The 17,152-nt window shown below is 40.4% G+C and overlaps 1 protein-coding gene across 5 annotated transcripts in view; it reads left to right on the top strand.

Moving 5' to 3' along the window:
* The first annotated feature begins 5,018 nt into the window (after nucleotides 1–5,018).
* The window catches only part of ZMYM5 (zinc finger MYM-type containing 5), a 31,982-nt gene continuing 19,848 nt past the window's right edge, over nucleotides 5,019–17,152 (top strand). For 2 of the 5 annotated variants that reach the window (XM_074330108.1, XM_074330110.1), the window contains exons 1-5: nucleotides 5,019–5,157; nucleotides 6,083–6,151; nucleotides 10,205–10,277; nucleotides 15,906–16,401; nucleotides 16,641–16,734. In XM_074330108.1, the coding sequence (XP_074186209.1) occupies nucleotides 15,916–16,401; nucleotides 16,641–16,734 (580 nt within the window). In that variant the 5' untranslated portion in view covers nucleotides 5,019–5,157; nucleotides 6,083–6,151; nucleotides 10,205–10,277; nucleotides 15,906–15,915. Of the gene's footprint in view, nucleotides 5,158–5,282; nucleotides 5,420–6,082; nucleotides 6,152–10,204; nucleotides 10,278–15,905; nucleotides 16,402–16,640; nucleotides 16,735–17,152 lie in introns of those variants that run through there. The other 3 variants (XM_019749612.2, XM_074330109.1, XM_019749617.2) reach the window with 3 other exon arrangements.

Below are 17,152 nucleotides of genomic sequence, written 5' to 3'. Positions count from 1 at the left end.
AACGAGAGTATTCTCTTTCATAAATATAGAAGTATGGAATTCTATTGATACAATACTACCATGTAGTATTCAGATTTTATCAACTTTTCTAATATTTTCCATCATGGCAACTCCTCCTGCCCCACCCTAATCCAGGATCTGGTCCAGGAACAAGTGTTGCATTTAGTTGCCATGTCTCTTTCATGTCCTTCAGTCTCGGTGGCCCGGATGGCCCCTTGGCCTTTCTGTCTTTTGTGACCCCGACAGTTTTGAAAATCCCAGGACAGTGATTGTGCAGACAGAGCCTGAATTTTTACTGTTACCTGGGTGATTCTGGCCAAAGCTTAATTGCAAGCTTGTGAGACCCTGAAGCAGAGGACTAGCTAAGCTATACCTGGATTTATAACCCACAGAAACAGGGAGATAATAACTGTATTAAAAAGAAAGAAAGGAATGTATTCTTTCACAGTTCTGGAGGACAGAAGTTCAAAATCAGTTTAACTGGGCCAAAAGCAAGGTGTTGGTAGGGTTGTGGTCCCTCTGGAGGCTCTCACAAAAAATCCATTCCTGGGGCCGGCCCGGTGGCTCAGGCGGTTGGAGCTCCGTGCTCCTAACTCCGAAGGCTGCCGGTTCGATTCCCACATGGGCCAGTGGGCTCTCAACCATAAGGTTGCCAGTTCAACTCCTTGAGTCCCGCAAGGGATGGTGGGCTCCGCCCCCTGCAACTAAGATTGAACACGGCACCTTCAGCTGAGCTGCCGCTGAGCTCCCAGATGGCTCAGTTGGTTGGAGCGCATCCTCTCAACCACAAGGTTGCCGGTTCGACTCCCACAAGGGATGGTGGGCTGTGCCCCCTGCAACTAGCAAGGGCAACTGGATCTGGAGCTGAGCTGCGCCCTCCACAACTAAGACTGAAAGGACAACAACTTGAAGCTGAATGGCACCCTCCACAACTAAGATTAAAAGGACAACAACTTGACTTGGAAAAACGTCCTGGAAATACACATTGTTCCCCAATAAAGTCCTGTTCCCCTTCCCCAATAAAATAAGTTGCATTGTCTGTTGGGAAATTAAAGATGATAAAATCTGCTAAGAATTAGTGTGTGTTTTATTATTATATCACTATGTGTAGGTCGTTTTAAATAATGTCAGTGGTAAAATACTTCTTAAAATTATCTTGTGTCAGTCTATGTACTAAAGAATAACTAAACAGGTACTGTTGAACAGTTAGAATAATCCTAAAACTCCTAGTTAAAATATTTTACTGCTTATCATTTGATAAGGATTGTTTTTTCCATAGAAGTTAATTAGGAAAACTCCCAATACTCTATCACCCTCAGTACACTCAGTTAAACATCTTTATATTGAGAGTAAGTTTCTAACTCTAAATCATTAGAGATTGCTTCATAGGCAGTTTAGGTCTCCAACCTGTGGTACTCCATATTACTTCATTTAAACAATAGATTAGAAATAAATAATGATAGCACTGTCATAGTAGAGATGAACAAACAGAATTTGAGCAATCTTATTTTTGTTACTGTATGTGAGTACTAGGGTTTTTCTCTGTGTTTAATGACTGTTTAACAATAACAACAACAAGGCAATGTTAATTAATCTTGATCTTTTGATAATTAAAGACTTACTGCTAGTGAAAGGCAGAGAAATATTGTGACTAAGAGTACCTTTTTTGGAGCCAGATTGCCTGCATTTGATCTTAATTCTATCATCAGTAGCTTTGTGATCATAGGTAAATTACTTAAACTCTTTCAGTCTCAGTTTCATCATCTTGAACACATGGGTAATAGTAAAATGTGGATAACAAAAATACTTGATAGGAGTATTTTTAGTATTTAATGTATTATCATACATATGACACTTAGAATCGCACCTGACACATAGTAGGTGCTTGATAAATTTTATGTTTTATTATTCTCAATTTTCTCAGTGGTACATTAAGAAAAACATTCTTTACAATAATTTATGAATCAAAAAAATCTTTAATGCAAAATTAGCACATTATTGTAATACAAAAAGAAAAGATGTAATGCTTGAAATCAATATACAAAATGAATAAGCCTTGGAGAAAACGTACTTGGAACCAAAATTTATTCTTGGAAAGTGGCTTAGTATAATATTCTGAAATCATGATCCAATATTATACAAGATATCATAAGCACAGATCAAAACATTTGTAGGAGTGGAGGATTAGAGAGAAAAGAGACTAAGGGAATTAATGATTATTTTAAATAGAACAACAAAACAAAAGAAGTATTTTAAACAATAAAATAATGAAGAAAACTTATTAGGAGAGAAAGAACAAAGATTGAAAAGCTTAAGATGACTGATAGGTTTTTCAATCTTCCTTCCCTTTCTCCTAATAATGTTTAAGATGAATACAGTGAATTCCTATAAGGTTCTCGGAAATGATGGAAATATTCAGTGTCTGATATGTTACCTGCTAAGAGTGAGAGAGTTTAAGTAATTTGCCAGCTGGTGAGAAAGTTAAGATTCAAAGGCAGGCAATCTGGCTCCAGAAAGTGTACTTAGTCACAATGCTTCTCTGCCTTTCCACAAATGGTGAGTCCTTAATTATCACAAGATCCAAAATAAATTAACATTGTCTTATTACCACTTTCACAAATTATTTTTATTTGGTTCTCACAACATCCTGTATTTTTTATTACAAAATAGCAAGTGAGGCTGAGGGAGAGTAAGAGATGGTCAAGGATTTGTAATTAGTGGTGGAACAGACAAGTGTTTGAATGCAAGTCTTCTGCCTTGGGAAGTTCGTCATTCAGCTTTATAATATTGCCTCTTTAGTTTGCTCTTGTGGTCTGTATAGAAACCATTGTGACTACCTTTACTAAAGAAAAATTTAGAAAATGAATTTTATATGACATTAAATTTATTGAAGTATATATCATCACCATGAAGACTTTTCCTTGTTCTAAATTTTCAACATTCCCTGGAATCGTGGCAGCACATAAAGGTAAGAGTTTTCGTTGGCAAAATGGACCTGGTACTCCAGTGATTATCAGGGAAAACAAATGTTATCAATTTTTCTTCTTTGAAGAGTATCACTGTCAGAGAATGGTGAGCAAGACGGTGCTTGGGCAAATGATATGTGTGGGGACAGAGCCCCAGTGAGCAGTTTCCAGGCTCTCGGCCTCACATGGAAAAGTGCTGGCTCAGGTAGTAAATGGCCATCAACTGTGATTGGCTGGCCATCAGCTATGGCTAGTTGGCCGTCAGCTGTAACCAGTGAGCCATTGGGCACTAATATAACTGCTATGGCTACGCTAGCAAAAAAAAGGGGGGCTAGCAAGAAGATGGTGGCTGGGCTGGCAAGCACAGATTGCAGTTAGCACGGCAGAGTGCGGGTTGCGGATTGCAGAGAAGTGGACAGCAGGTTGCAGACAGTGTGGCTCCTGCTTCCTGTGTCTCCAACCCAGCCGCCAGCGAGAGTATAGTGGTATGACTCCCCTACCTATGGCTCCGTGGGTGTTACTTTTTGGCCTCACCATGTCCTGTGTTCTTATGTGGGGAGCGGGAGAAGAGACCCCACCAGACGCCCCGAATGACAAATGGCGCAGCGAGCAGGGTCTCCTGCACAACAATATGACATGTGGCTACTGAATCTAACATTTAACTCTGATAGACCATACTTTAAATTGTCTCTATAGAGCATTATTAACTCAATTTATCTATGGCTTTGCCTAACAGTAAAGGGAAGATTATAACCTACGACAGTTACGAAAATGTTGCCAGTATGTTTGTTACTTCGTTTATTTCCAACCAACAATTGAAGACTGAAAAATTAAAAATCTTGGTGGCATTACGAATGTCCACGAAATACAGCACTATGTAGGAAAGATGATCCAGGACTCTCATCAATCTATGAAGATCCTTTTGTCTTACATGATTTGCGTCTGTCACTCAATAAAGCTGTGCCTTTATCACACCCCAGAAGAAGTAATCAAAGGGGGCTCAACCTGTTTTGTAAAAAATCATGTTATCTGTATTTCCTGATATTGTGGCCGAACAATGAACTTCTATTAAACCCAACTCCATCACTGTAATACCACTCGCAGCCGCTAGAGTGAGACGCAGGAGGACCACGGAGTCACCAAGGGACACGCGTGCGCCCCCGGCCCGTCTGTCCGCAGGGGCCCGGCTCCAGGGGCGCCCGCAGCGTCTCCATCTTGCCCGGTGGGGCGGGGAGTGGCGTCTGGGTCGCCAACCCTGTCGCGCCTGTCTCCGGGCGCCGACGCCGACAGCGGGGTTGTCCCTTCAGCCGAATGGCGCAGCCCAGCGGGAACTTCCCGGGACACGTCGCCCAGCCCCACGGGCCTGGTTCCGAGTGGGTCCCAAGTTCCGCCCCCCCACCACAGCGGCCCCGACAAGATGGAAGACGTCGTCTCCTCCCGCAGCCATAACGGGCGGTGGGGCCACTGCTCCCCACTGGGCGAGGCGCGGGTGGACGTGCGTCCGCCCCAGGAACACTCAGGGACGCCTTCGCCCGCCGCCCGCTCTCTGCTTGGCCCCGCAGCACCTCATGCTCGGCGGCCCGCACGGGGCATGAAGGAGATGGACAGGGAGGACGTTGGGGACACAGAGGCCAATTCCCTCCCCATGCAGGGCCGTTGGGAGCCGCCATAGCGGCCTGGGCACACCCGCCTTAGAGTTTCGGGCTGTCCCGGCCCCGGGGGAGTCCCCTGTCCCCAAGGGACGGAGTCCACAGCCAGTAACCCGGCCACAAAAGTCGGGCCGCCTAACCCGACGGACCGGGTGGGGGTGGGACGGGAGGCGGGGGCAAGGAGGGAGGGGACGCAGCCGAGGGCTCGGGCTGGCGGAGAGGGGTGCCAAGGGACTGAAAGCGCCGGGGATATGCCCTGCGCCTGATGGACAGCCTTCCAGACCACCCCCTCGAGGGGGTCCTGAAGGAAGGCCGACGGAGCCAATGGACATATCCCGGGCGCCCCGCCCCGCCCTCCCCGCCAGCCATTGGGGCTGCGGCGGGCGGGGCCTTCCCGGGCTCGGCCGCGCCGCCGCTTTCTCCGCCTGCTTCTGCTCACCAGCGCTAAACCCGGGACTGGACCGAGCGGAGTTGTGCGCGTTGCCGAAGGGGGTGGGCCGGGGGAGGGGAGGTTCGTTCCGCGGAGCCGCAGCCAGAACCGGGTGAGGCTCGTCCCCGCTGTCTTCGCAGTCCGGGTCCACCGACGGTGGGGGTGGCTGGCGCAGCGCAGTCTCGGGAGGCGGAGGCGGCCGGAGAGGCGGAGATGGGTGAGGGCGGCCTCCGGAGCCTCCACCTCGCGGCGCGGCCGCCGTTGCCGCTGCGCGTCAAGTCTCTGGGGCTGCTTCGGGCTCCGCTTCTGTCACGGGCGCCGGCGCGTGTGCGGCCCGAGGGCTGCGGGCGTGCGGGCGAGGTCGGGAGGGCCGGGTGAGGACGCTGCGTGGGGCGCTTGGGATGGGGGTTCGTGGGTATTTCCCTTTCTGTGCGGGGGGGGAGGCGGGGGAGGGGCGCGCGGTCGTGGTCGGGCTTCCCGGGCTGCGCTGGAGCCGCGGGCCTCCAGGTATTGGGGGGCGAGGGTCTGCGTCTGCGCCGGGACCCTCCTGCGCGCTCCTCTTCGGATCTTATTGGGGAGAGTCTGTAATGGCGGACGGAGTGGGGGGGCAAGTCTCAGGCCCAGCGCTACTGCTGGGGCAGCTGTGGGAGAGTCAGCGCAGTCGTGACGTGAGCCGCCCCTACCTTCGAATTGGTACCCGCCTTGACGGGCGTGACGCCGGGTGGGCCAGTTTGCGAGGGAATACCATTCGGTGGTCTGGAGGTAAAGGTGGTCTCCCCCCACCTTTCTCAGAGCAGGCTTGGTGCGGTCCGCCTCCCGTTCTGTGGTTTGAAGAAACAGCCTCAGCTTTGTCTAGTGTTTGCGGTTCCTATAATTTTTTTAACCCAGTTTCTGCACTGCGTTGGGGTGGGGAAGGGCAGAAGAGAGCTGAAACTCCTTGACTACTTGTCCCTTTGCTTCCTCCCTCTGGTGTTTGGGATCCGTGCTGCCTCCGGGTTGGCTGTAAGTAAACCATTTTCCATCTCCTGTCATTCTAGGACCAGGAATCACCTTTAGGCCAACCTGGTGAAGCTTTGACAGAAATTAAGGACGCAGACATCGCTTTTGTGAGTAATTTCACGCCGCTTTTCTGTTTACTACGTTGAGTAGGATAGTAGCATGTTCTTCTGTGGGATTTACTTCCCTCTTATCTTGATGGCCAAGAGCTAATTGCTTGGGTGGACCCAGTTCCCAGAGCCAAGCCAGGGCAATCACTGGGAAAGCACTGGGAGTGGGTGCTTATATTTACACCATGAGTATTTTCTAGCGTGCCAAAATAGGTGTTAAAGTTAGTTCCATTTTACATGTTGTGCATTTAACAATTTTTTTCTTTCTTTCCATTGGATAGAACTTTTTCTTTGCTTTGGATTCTGAAAAAAATCTGCTGACTCTTATGTTGTTTTAAGGTTAATGGAGAGTATTTTTTTGTATGTTTCTATCTTATATTTGAGGGAGATTTATGTTTATGTACCCTGACAGCCCTCCAGCTAGCATCACATCAAGAGAGAAATAATCTAGTTGTCACACCACTTGTGATTCTGAGATTGATAGTGACAGCATGATCCTCACATTAGGAAGTTAATGTGTTTTTTTTCCTTGTTATCAGAAAGTAATCTATTTGGTGTTCATTTTAGTACAATAAAATGCCCAGTTCTCTGTTAGCTAGTTAATGGTTTTAACACCAATCCTTACCTGAATCAATAATTTTATTAGGAGTGTCAAAATGGTGGCTTAAAAAAAAATCTGATTTTACATTATCTGGGATCCTGTAAAGTCTTTGGTCTGCCTATTTTATCCTTTCAAGCTGATCAAACAGTTTTCCCTTGATCATTACAAAGAAACTTGTGATTAGTTTATCTCCTACAGTAGTATTGATGTCTTCCCTTTGCCCTTTTTGCTTCTCACCAAACTTGGCTTTGCACTTACTGTGTTATGCTTCACAGCACCCATCTTCAGTAATTAGACTTAGGACAAGGTGTCAGAATAGAGAGTGCTATTCTAGCTTTTAGGAGTGGACATTGTTCAACTGGGTAATTTTCCTAGGGTATCTGAAGTGGTGATAGTTAACATTTCCTATAGTTTAGGGAGATGGGGTGTGGGTATGGTTCTAGAGATGTGATGGGTCTTCATAGGGAAAGGGGACTAGTTGGGACAGATTGACAGGGTAACAAGTCACTGACCCAGTTATCACTTAGAAAAGCCATTTTTCTCTGCAGTGTTCCTAGAGAATTTGCAATATGGTGTGGTACAAAGGATCAGGCTTTAGTCCCAGCCCAGTTGGGGTACACATCTGCTCTCTTACTTTGGCAAGTGCAAACTAAGTAACGGTCAATAACTGAAACTTTATTATATACATCTTACTCAATTAAATGCACTCTTATGAATATTTTATAAATGAGTAAATTATATTTTTCTTTCCAAGATTGCTGTGAAGATTGAAATGACGGCTAAACTTAGTAAAGTGCCTGGCCCATAAGTTAAGGGACACACGCACATTGTTAATGGTAGCTATAATTCTTATGCTCTATTTTTTTTTATTTTTTTTTTTGCTTTATTTCCTCAGCTTTTATCTTTTAACCCTTTTTCTGCGTTTTCCATTTCTGCTAAACTTTTATTTTCCGGAAGCTCTTTTTTTGTACTAGAAAGGATAATTTTTTTTTTTTTAAGGATTTTATTGGATAAGGGGAACAGGACTTTATTGGGGAACAGTGTGTACTTCCAGGACTTTTTTTTTTTCCAAGTTAAGTTGTTGTTCTTTCAATCTTAGTTGTGGAGGGTGCTATTCCGCTTCAAGTTGTTGTCCTTTCAGTCTTAGTTGTGGCGGGCTCAGCTCCAGATCCAGTTGCCCTTGCTAGTTGCAGGGGGCACAGCCCACCATCCCTTGTGGGAGTCGAACCGGCAACCTTGTGGTTGAGAGGATGCGCTCCAACCAACTGAGCCATCTGGGAGCTCAGCGGCAGCTCAGCTCAAGGTGCTGTGTTCAGTCTTAGTTGCAGGGGGCGCTGCCCACCATCTCTTTCGTGACTCAAGGAGTTAAACTGGCAACCTTGTAGTTGAGAGCCCACTGGCCCATGTGGGAATCGAACCGGCAGCCTTGGGAGTTAGGAGCATGGCGCTCTAACCGCCTGAGCCACCGGGCCGGCCCTAGAAAGGGTAATTTTTTATGGTCTTTTGCTCATCACTTACTCATCTAGAGTATTGATAGTTTTGTGGTTTTTCATTTTACATTTTCTTTTTCCTGCATTCTGTCTTTCCTTTGTTTTTATTTCTTTTAACTATTTTTTTTATTAGAAATTTTCCTTATGTATTTCATAATTCTTGATTGGCCAGCTCATGATCAAGAATTGGGAAATAGAAAGTAGTTTGGAAGAGTGAGTGGGGCTTTTAACTTGGAGCTTCACTGTTAGATGATTCTTTTGGCCAATTGATGGGGAACCTCGAGTCATTATTTTTAGGTCTTTCCTTTTTGCTGGTTCCTAATCCCACAGAGAAAAGTGTTTCTGAGGAAGAAGTCTTTCAGGAAAGAGTCTGCTGCCTGGAAGATAGGAGTGTGGATATAGCTCTCTGGGAATCAGTGGAAGAGTAGACATTTCATATGCATGGTACTGAAGCATTCACCTATGCTTGGTGAACCCAAGAGAAGGTTCTATCCTCTAAAAACAATAAAAGTCTGGACCTTGTGCCAGGGTGGGGAAAGACCTATTGACATCAACATGGAGGGAGGGAAAGGATGTAGAGGTTTCCCTACTTCATTTTAGCTACCCACCTCCTATTCCAGGGACATCTGCAGCTACAGGTGTCTGAGCTTTCTGAGGATTCAGCAGCCTAAATCGAGAAGTTTCTCAGTCTTTTCAATCACTATTTTGGAGTTTGGCAAACTTAGGTCAGCAGAGTTAGTTAACTACTCATGCATGTGCTCTTCAGCTTGTAAAATTTTGCTGCTTTTGTCTCTTCTTTTTTTCCTGTGTCCTGTTTATAGAGGTTTAAGAAAGAAGTATAGTTGTGTGTGATCAGTCTACCAACTTAATCTCTATTGATTTTCTAGAGACAGTAATTTTTTACTTAGGCACTTCAGTAATTCTCTTCTATTTGTGGTAGTTGTTCATTTGATTCTTTGTTTTCCTATCTCATTACAGGTGTTAGTACCTCCAGAATCACGGTACACCTTTATTTTGTTTATGATTTTAACAAAATGAAGGTTATTTTGTTTATGGGAAGGCTTGTAATACATACTAAATAAACATGCAGGTGGCTTTGGAGTTGAGGTTATTTTTATCTAAATATACAAATGTTTTTATATTAAGAAACATCTGTTCTGTGACGATGTAAGTGCTTAGAGGTGCCATACAACTAATTTGTGATCAACAGCGGTTCTGGAGCATACGTCCTAATTATCTTTTCTAGAGCCTAGAAAATATAGGTGTGCTTGTAGGTTGCCAAAAATGAATCTTTGAAACAATAATTCAGTATTTTAAAATACTTTTCTGGTGATTTTAATTTTTTGTAGGTTCATAAGCAGGTTAGTTTACCTTTCTTATCACATGCTGATCTTGTCATATTAATATCAGCATTTCTATTTTAGCTTGTTTTTAAGTGGCCTCTTTAATATGTAAGTTCTTGTACATAAATATACGTAAATATAATTGAATATTCAATGGATACTAAATTATTCAACTTAATGGAAGATGATCTCAAGAAAATTAGTAATACTCAGTTATAACTTATTCTGCAAAAAAATTTTTGCAACTTTTAAAAAGCATATTTTAAAAATTATGACACCAACCTATTCATTTAAAAATGGTTAAATGGGGCGGCCTATTAGCTCAGTTGGTTAGAGCGCGGTGCTCTCAACAAGGTTCCCGGTTCCATCCCCACATGGGCCACTGTGAGCTGCGCCCTCCACAACTAGATTGAAACAACTACTTGACTTGGAGCTGATGGGTCCTGGAAAAACACACTTAAATAAATAAAAGCTTTAAAAAATTTTAAAAAAAGGTTAAATGGCAGTTTTATGTTACATGTATATTTTACCACAATTTTTTTAAAAAGTAAATCTAGCAACCTTCAGGAAATACTGATATAGCTCGTTTTATTGCACTTCACTTTATTATACTTCACAGATACTGCGTTTTCAACAATGTTGAGACAAGACCTACCCTCCACCAGGAAAAAGATGACTTGCTGAAGCCTCAGGTGATAGCATTTTTTAGCAGTGAAGTATTTTTACATTGAAATGTACTTTTTTTAGACACAACACTGTCATACACTTAATAGACTACAGTATGGTGTAACATAACCTTCATGCACACCGGGAAATCCAAAAGTTTGTGTGACCCCTTATTGCCACCTTCACTTTACTGTGGTGATCTGGACCCGAACCCATAATGTCTATGAGGTGTGCCTATAAAAACAACTGTGAGATGTTAGTAAAAGTAACTCAATGCAATAGGGCAAAGTACCCTTATTTATGTGTTTGTTTTAATGTTAACTCTTATCTTTATCCCTAATTAAATACCCTATTGACTTTGCAAGGTTGTTAACCATTACATAGAGATAGTGTGCGTTTAAGAGTCTTGCTTGGGTTTTAGCCTAACGTTTTGTATAGTGGTCAGGTAATTTTGTATTGATCTTTTGTGTGCAGATTTTCCTTTGATTTTACATTACTTGATTTTCCATTTTAATTGTATCATACAAAATGAAAATGAATTAAATATTAAATAGTTATAATTTGTAGATGAATGAGATGCCACAAGAACACCAGGTAAGTGTTTAAGATTAGATGCTTGTTGAAATGTTAGAATGTAGGCAGAGCATTTGCCTTAATACCATCTCATGGGCAGGGATGTAACGTTTTTCTCACTCTTTATTATGGTCCAGGAAGACTAGGGACTTACATGTCCAGTTGTCTCAGTAGGAACCTTGGAGTCATATATTTACAGTTTACAGTTTAGAAAACTAAAACTCATTGAGGTGAAGTAATTTGCTAGTGCCACACAGCTAATTAAGACATAAATTTTTCTCTCTGTTGTTGAACAATATAGAAATAGTAAAAACTTTTCTGTACTCTTGTGTTTATGGAATTAAGAAAGTGTTTGATGGATGCATTGAATGTACAATGGCTTTTAGTAGTGGTTTAACTGTTTTGTAGTCTGGGATTTGAAAATAGATGAGTCATCTTTTTTCAGAGGTAGATGACTGCAATGAGGTGAGCATACAGAGTGCCCTTTGTAATATTTTCTTAGAGAAGATTCAGATGGACCTAGCAGCTACCACCAGAGAATACTGTGGAGTCAGTTGTAGCTCTCTTCCAGAGATTGTTCTTTTCTGTTTTAGGCAGATATAAAAAGGACTGAGAGTTCTTGTATAACAGCTCTTACATTTCATAAGTCAGTTTAGGCTAAATTATTGCTTCTTTCCTTTGAAAAGCAACCACGTAATATGCTTACTGAATTAGTGTTATCCGTGATCTCAAGTTTTGTGTTTATTTTATAAGTCTTTTAATTAAACTGGTCCTGGAGATTTGTTATTTATCTTTGAAATCCACTTACTTGAATGTTGATTTTTTTTTAATTAGTTCATTGTAATAAAAGAGATGTAAGTTTTAAAAATTGTTTTACCCATTAGTCACATAGTGGCTATGAAATAGATCCTGGAGTCCGATTTCCTGGATTTGAATCCTGACTCTGGCCTTGCCAGCAAGGGCGACTTGGGCAGCCCAGGCAGATTCCTTATCTTCTGAGTCTTGGTTTTTAATGAGTAGAGAGGGTAAAGGAATAGTTCCTACCTCATGTAAACGTTAACTGAATTAATATACGAGTATGTAATGGCACAGCATCTATTACGAATATATGTTACCTAGTGCATGATTATAATTATTATCAATTAAAATTACTTGGGAAGATTTTAGAAGAAAAATGTTACTTGATGTATTTCAGTATGAGGTGTTTAAAATGGAATGACTGCCGTGTGAAATGAATTTTTTTTTTTTTTTAATCATTCAACATCCATATAGTTCCCACCTGCTTCACTCTTGAGTTTCTAAGAAAATTGGGACTAGCATGTATGAACTTACCTCAGCTTTCCAGATAGAGATTTCAAATTCATGATCAGTTTCACTACCACCTGTACTTATCTCTCACCTGCTTATTAGCCTTGCTTTATTGATTATTCACTTCTCCAGATTCTTCAACTGTGTCTCTGTGTTGGGTCCTTTCCTTTGTTATACTCTGGTGCACAGAGGGTACACAGAAGTGTTTGCTGAATAAAACAGTGGTTAAGAATTTGGAGCCTAGAGTTAGACCCCTGAGTTTAAGTCCTGCTTGGGCTTAGCTTCTCTTTCCTGATTTGTAAAGTGGATTAAATTATACATATGTCATGGGGTTGTTTTAGAATTTTACATAGAAAGCACGGCATCTATGTCTGGCAATTCCTGGACAAGGACAAAAAAGATTCGGAAAGATTTAATCGCATAGTTATGTTGGAAGTAGAGAATTTGAAAAACTGACCAAAAGACTAGGAAAAAAGGGATTGGACAATAACAGTCATTTTACTAGATAGAAGTATATGTGTAGTATAGTGATTATTTGGACTCTGGGTTATTGGTACTTGATAGACTTTTGTTACTGATTTCTGTTTCAAAGGAAGACTTAGGTATTTTCTCCCTATAAAGGGTGAGGAGGTTAAATTGAGTACAGCAGATCCTTGCATAATGTTTTGTTTCAACATCGATGAGCTGCTGTAGGAACTTAACTCTTGTTTATATCAGTTAGCTGATGGTAAAATGTTTTCATTCTATGTCGTTTCGCTTGAAGTCACAGAACCTTTTTTTTATTAAGATATTTTATTTATTATTAGCTTCAGGTGTACAAAACAACATTATGATTAGACATTTACACCCCTCACACAGTGATAACCCCACGAAGTCTACTATCCATCTGACACCGTACATCGCTATTAAAGTATCATTGATTATATTCCCTATGCTGTACTTTACATGGCACAACTATATATATATTTAAAATTATACTTGATAATCAATATTATTTTATTTAGTTTCAGATGTACCATGCAGTGGTTAGGCATTTATGTAATATATGAAGTGATCCCTCCAATAAGTCTAGTACCCATCTGATAACATACATAGTTTTTGTAATATTGTTTACTGTATTTTCCATACTGTATTTCACATCCTTGTGACTATTTTATAACCACTAATTTGTACTTCCCTTCACCTTCCTCACCCATCCCCCAGCCCCCCTCCCATTTAGCAACTATCGGTTTGTTCTTTGTATCTATGAGTCTATTTCTGTTTGTTTATTCTGTTCTTTAGATTCTACATATAATTGAGATCACTTGGTATTTTTCTCAGTCTGATTTATTTTGCTTAGCAGAATATCCTCTAGGTCCATCCATGTATTGCAAATGAGAAGATTTCATTCTTTTTTATGGCAGAGTAATACTCCCTTTTATAAATGTACCACAATTTCTTTATCTAATCATCTATTGATAATCACTTCTGTAGTTTCCATATATTGGCTATTGTGAATAGCGCTGCAGTAAACATAGGGGTGCATATATATTTTTTGAATTAGTGATTTGGATTTCTTTGGATAAATACCCAGGAGTGGAATTGCTGGGTCATAAAGTTGTTCTATTTTCATTTTTTGAGGCTTGTTTGTTTTTTTGGTGTTGAGTTTTATGAGTTTTTTTTAATAAATTTTGGATATTAACCCCTTATCAGATACATCATTGGCAATACCGTGTTTCCCTGAAAATAAGATCGGGTCTTACATTTTTTGCTCCAAAACATGCATTGGGCCTTTTTCCAGGGGGGAGTCTTATTAAAAATCATGCTAGGGTTTATTTTCTGGTTAGGTCTTGTTTTGGGGGAAACACGGTGCCTTCTTTCATTCAGAAGGATGTCTTTTTGTTTTGCTGATGGTTTCCTTTGCTGTGAAAAATCTTTTTAGTTTGATGTAGTCTCATTTCTTTATTTTTTCTTTTGTTTCCCTTTCCTGAGGAGATATATTGGTAAAAGTATTACCAAGGGTAATGTCTCAGAATTTACTTTCTATGTTTTCTTCTAGGAGTTTTATGGTTTTGGGTCTTACATTTAAGTATTTAATCCATTTTGAGTTTATTCTTGTATATGGAGGAAGAAGGTGGTCCAATTTCATTTTTTTGCATGTATCTGTCCAGGTTTCCCAGCACCATTTTTTGAACAGATTGTCTTTACTCCAATGTAAATTGTTGCTTTCTTTGTCATAGATTAAATGACCGTATAGGCATGGATTTATTTCTGGGTTTTCTATTCTGTTCCATTGATCTGTGTCTGTTTTTATGCCAATACCATGCTGTTTTGTTTACTATAGCCTGTAGTATAATTTAATATCAGGTAGTGTGATAAACGTATCTCCAGCTTTGTTCTTTCTCAGGATTTCCATGGCTATTTGGAGTCTTTCATGGTTCCATATACATTTTAGGATCATTTGTTCTAGTTATGTGGAAAATGCCATTGGTATTTTGATAGGGATTGCATTGAATCTATAAATTGCTTTGGGTAGTATATGGACATTTTAACTATTTTTCCTATTCATGAGCATGGTATATATTTCCATTTATTTTTATCTTCTTTAATTTCTCTCTTTGAGGTCTTATAATTTCTGAGTATAGGTCTTTTACTTCCTTGGTTAAATTTATTCCTAAGTATTTTATTTTATTTTTTTGATGCAATTGTAAATGGGATTGTTTTCTTAATTTTTCTTTTTGTTAGTTCATTGTCGGTGTATAAAAATGCAACCGATTACTGAATATTAATTTTGTATTGTGCTACTTTACTAAATTCCTTTATCAGTTCTAATAGTTTTTTGGTGGAATCTTTTGGGTTCTCTAATGTCATGTCACCTGCAAATAAAGACAGTTTTACTTCTTCCTTTCCCATTTGGATGCCTTTTATTTCTTCTTCTTGTCTGATTTCTGTGGCTAGAACTTCCAGTACTATGTTGAATAAAAGTGGTGAAAGTAGACATCCTTGTCGTGTTCCTGATCTTAATGAGAATGCTTTTAGCATTTCTCCATTGAGTATGATATTTGCTGTGGTTTGTCATCTATGGCCTTTATTATGTTGAGGTATGTTCACTCTATTCCCACTTTGCTGAGAGTTTTTATCATAAATGGATGCTGGACCTTGTCAAATGTTTTTTCTGCAGCTGTTGATATAACATACGAGTTTGTTTTCATTTTGTTTATGTGGTGTGTCAGGTTGATTGATTTGTGGATATTGAACCAATCTTGCATACCAGGAATCAATCCCACTTGACTGTGGTGTATGATATTTTTAATGCATTGCTGAATTCAGGTTGCTAATATTTTGTTGAGGATTTTTGTATCTATATTCATTAGGGATATTGGCCTATAGTTTTCTTTTTTTATAATGTCTTTGTCTGGTTTCGGAATCAGGGTAATAGTGGCCTTGTAAAAGGAGCTTGGGAGCTCTTAGATATTTTGGAATAATTTGAGGAGAACAGGTTGTTGTTGTTTTTTTCGTTTGTTTTGTGTTTTTTTTTTGAATGTTGATAAAATTCACCTGTGAAGCCATCTGGTTCAGGACTTTCGTTTGTTTGGAGGTTGTTGATTACTGATTGGATTTTGTTGGTAGTCATAAGTCTGTGCAGATTTTCTGTTTCTTCTTGATTCAGCCTTGGAAGATTGTATGCTTCTAGGAATTTATCCATTTCTTCCCGATTGTCCAATTTGTTGGCATGCGAACCTATTGGCGATGTTAAGTGAGGGCTTTTTTTCCCTGTTCTCTGTCTCTTACAGGTGCTCTGGCATGGATAAATGCTCAATGGGAGGATTACACTTGACTGAACAGACTCCTGTTTTATTAGAGAGTAAAACGATGGCAGCTAGTCTCATGGACATAGGAAATTCATTTGGTGGTTCAACTAGTCCTTTAGTCAGTAGATCTAGAAACTCATCGGTGGAGGATGATGACGATGATGTTGTATTTATTGAATCTATACAACCTCCTCCAACTTCTGCTCCAGCCATAGCTGATCAAAGAAATTTTATATATGCTTCATCAAGAGATGAAAAACTACAAGGAAACTATTCCACAATTCTTCCTTCCACAAGAGATTTGGCTTCTCAGAACGGAAATATAAGTGAGACAATTGTTATTGATGATGAAGAGGACATAGAAACAAATGGAGGGGAAAAGAAAAATTCTTCCAGTTTTAATGAATGTGGACTTCCTGAAACTAAAAACAGAACCAAAGATTTGGATTTCTCCACTTCCAGTCTTTCAAGAAGTAAGGTAAATGCAGCAATGGGTAATAGTGGTATCACTACAGAATCGACTCTGAGATTCAGATTGCTAATGTTACAACCTTAGAGACAGGTGTGAGCTCTGTGAATGATGGGCGAGATATGAACTTAATGATTACTCATGTAACGTCACTATAGAATACCAGCTTGGGAGATGTCGCTAAAGGACTTCCGTCAAGTAATTTTGGTGTTAATATACAAACATACACCCCATCTTTAACTTCACAGACCAAGACTGGAGTAGGACCTTTTAATCCTGGTAGAATGAATGTGGCAGGAGATGAATTTCAGAATGGAGGACTTGCAACTCACCATAGTCCTGGTAAGCTGTGAGTGGTCTTCTACCCCATGTAAATAAATTTTTGGCTGTTGTTTAGGACCCATATCTGTTTTATTTATGTTCTGTATGTGAAAAATTTTATTTCTCTTGACTCTCAGATTAAGATAGAATATTTAATAAAACTGCAGTTTAATTGGTCTCTGAATTTTCAGGAATTTAATCTATTTTTCCCAATGTGACTTACATCTAAAGTATTTTAATTGAAAAACTCCATAACCATTACCACCACCCTTGTTTACTAGTGTCTATTTTAGTGTAAAAATCAGAATTAAAAGATGAATGGTGAACTGAAGGAGAATATAAAGTAAATTTACGTAGTAATTGAATTGAATTTATAATTACTAACTTGAAATTTCAAGTTTTGCTTTACAAGTGTTTACCTTTGGACTGCTTGTCTGTG

This window comes from Rhinolophus sinicus, linkage group LG04, assembly GCF_036562045.2.
Source record: "Rhinolophus sinicus isolate RSC01 linkage group LG04, ASM3656204v1, whole genome shotgun sequence".
Taxonomy (NCBI): Eukaryota; Metazoa; Chordata; class Mammalia; order Chiroptera; family Rhinolophidae; genus Rhinolophus; species Rhinolophus sinicus.
The sequence above is the reverse complement of the archived record's forward strand: the minus strand, read 5'-3'. Positions and strand labels throughout refer to the sequence as shown.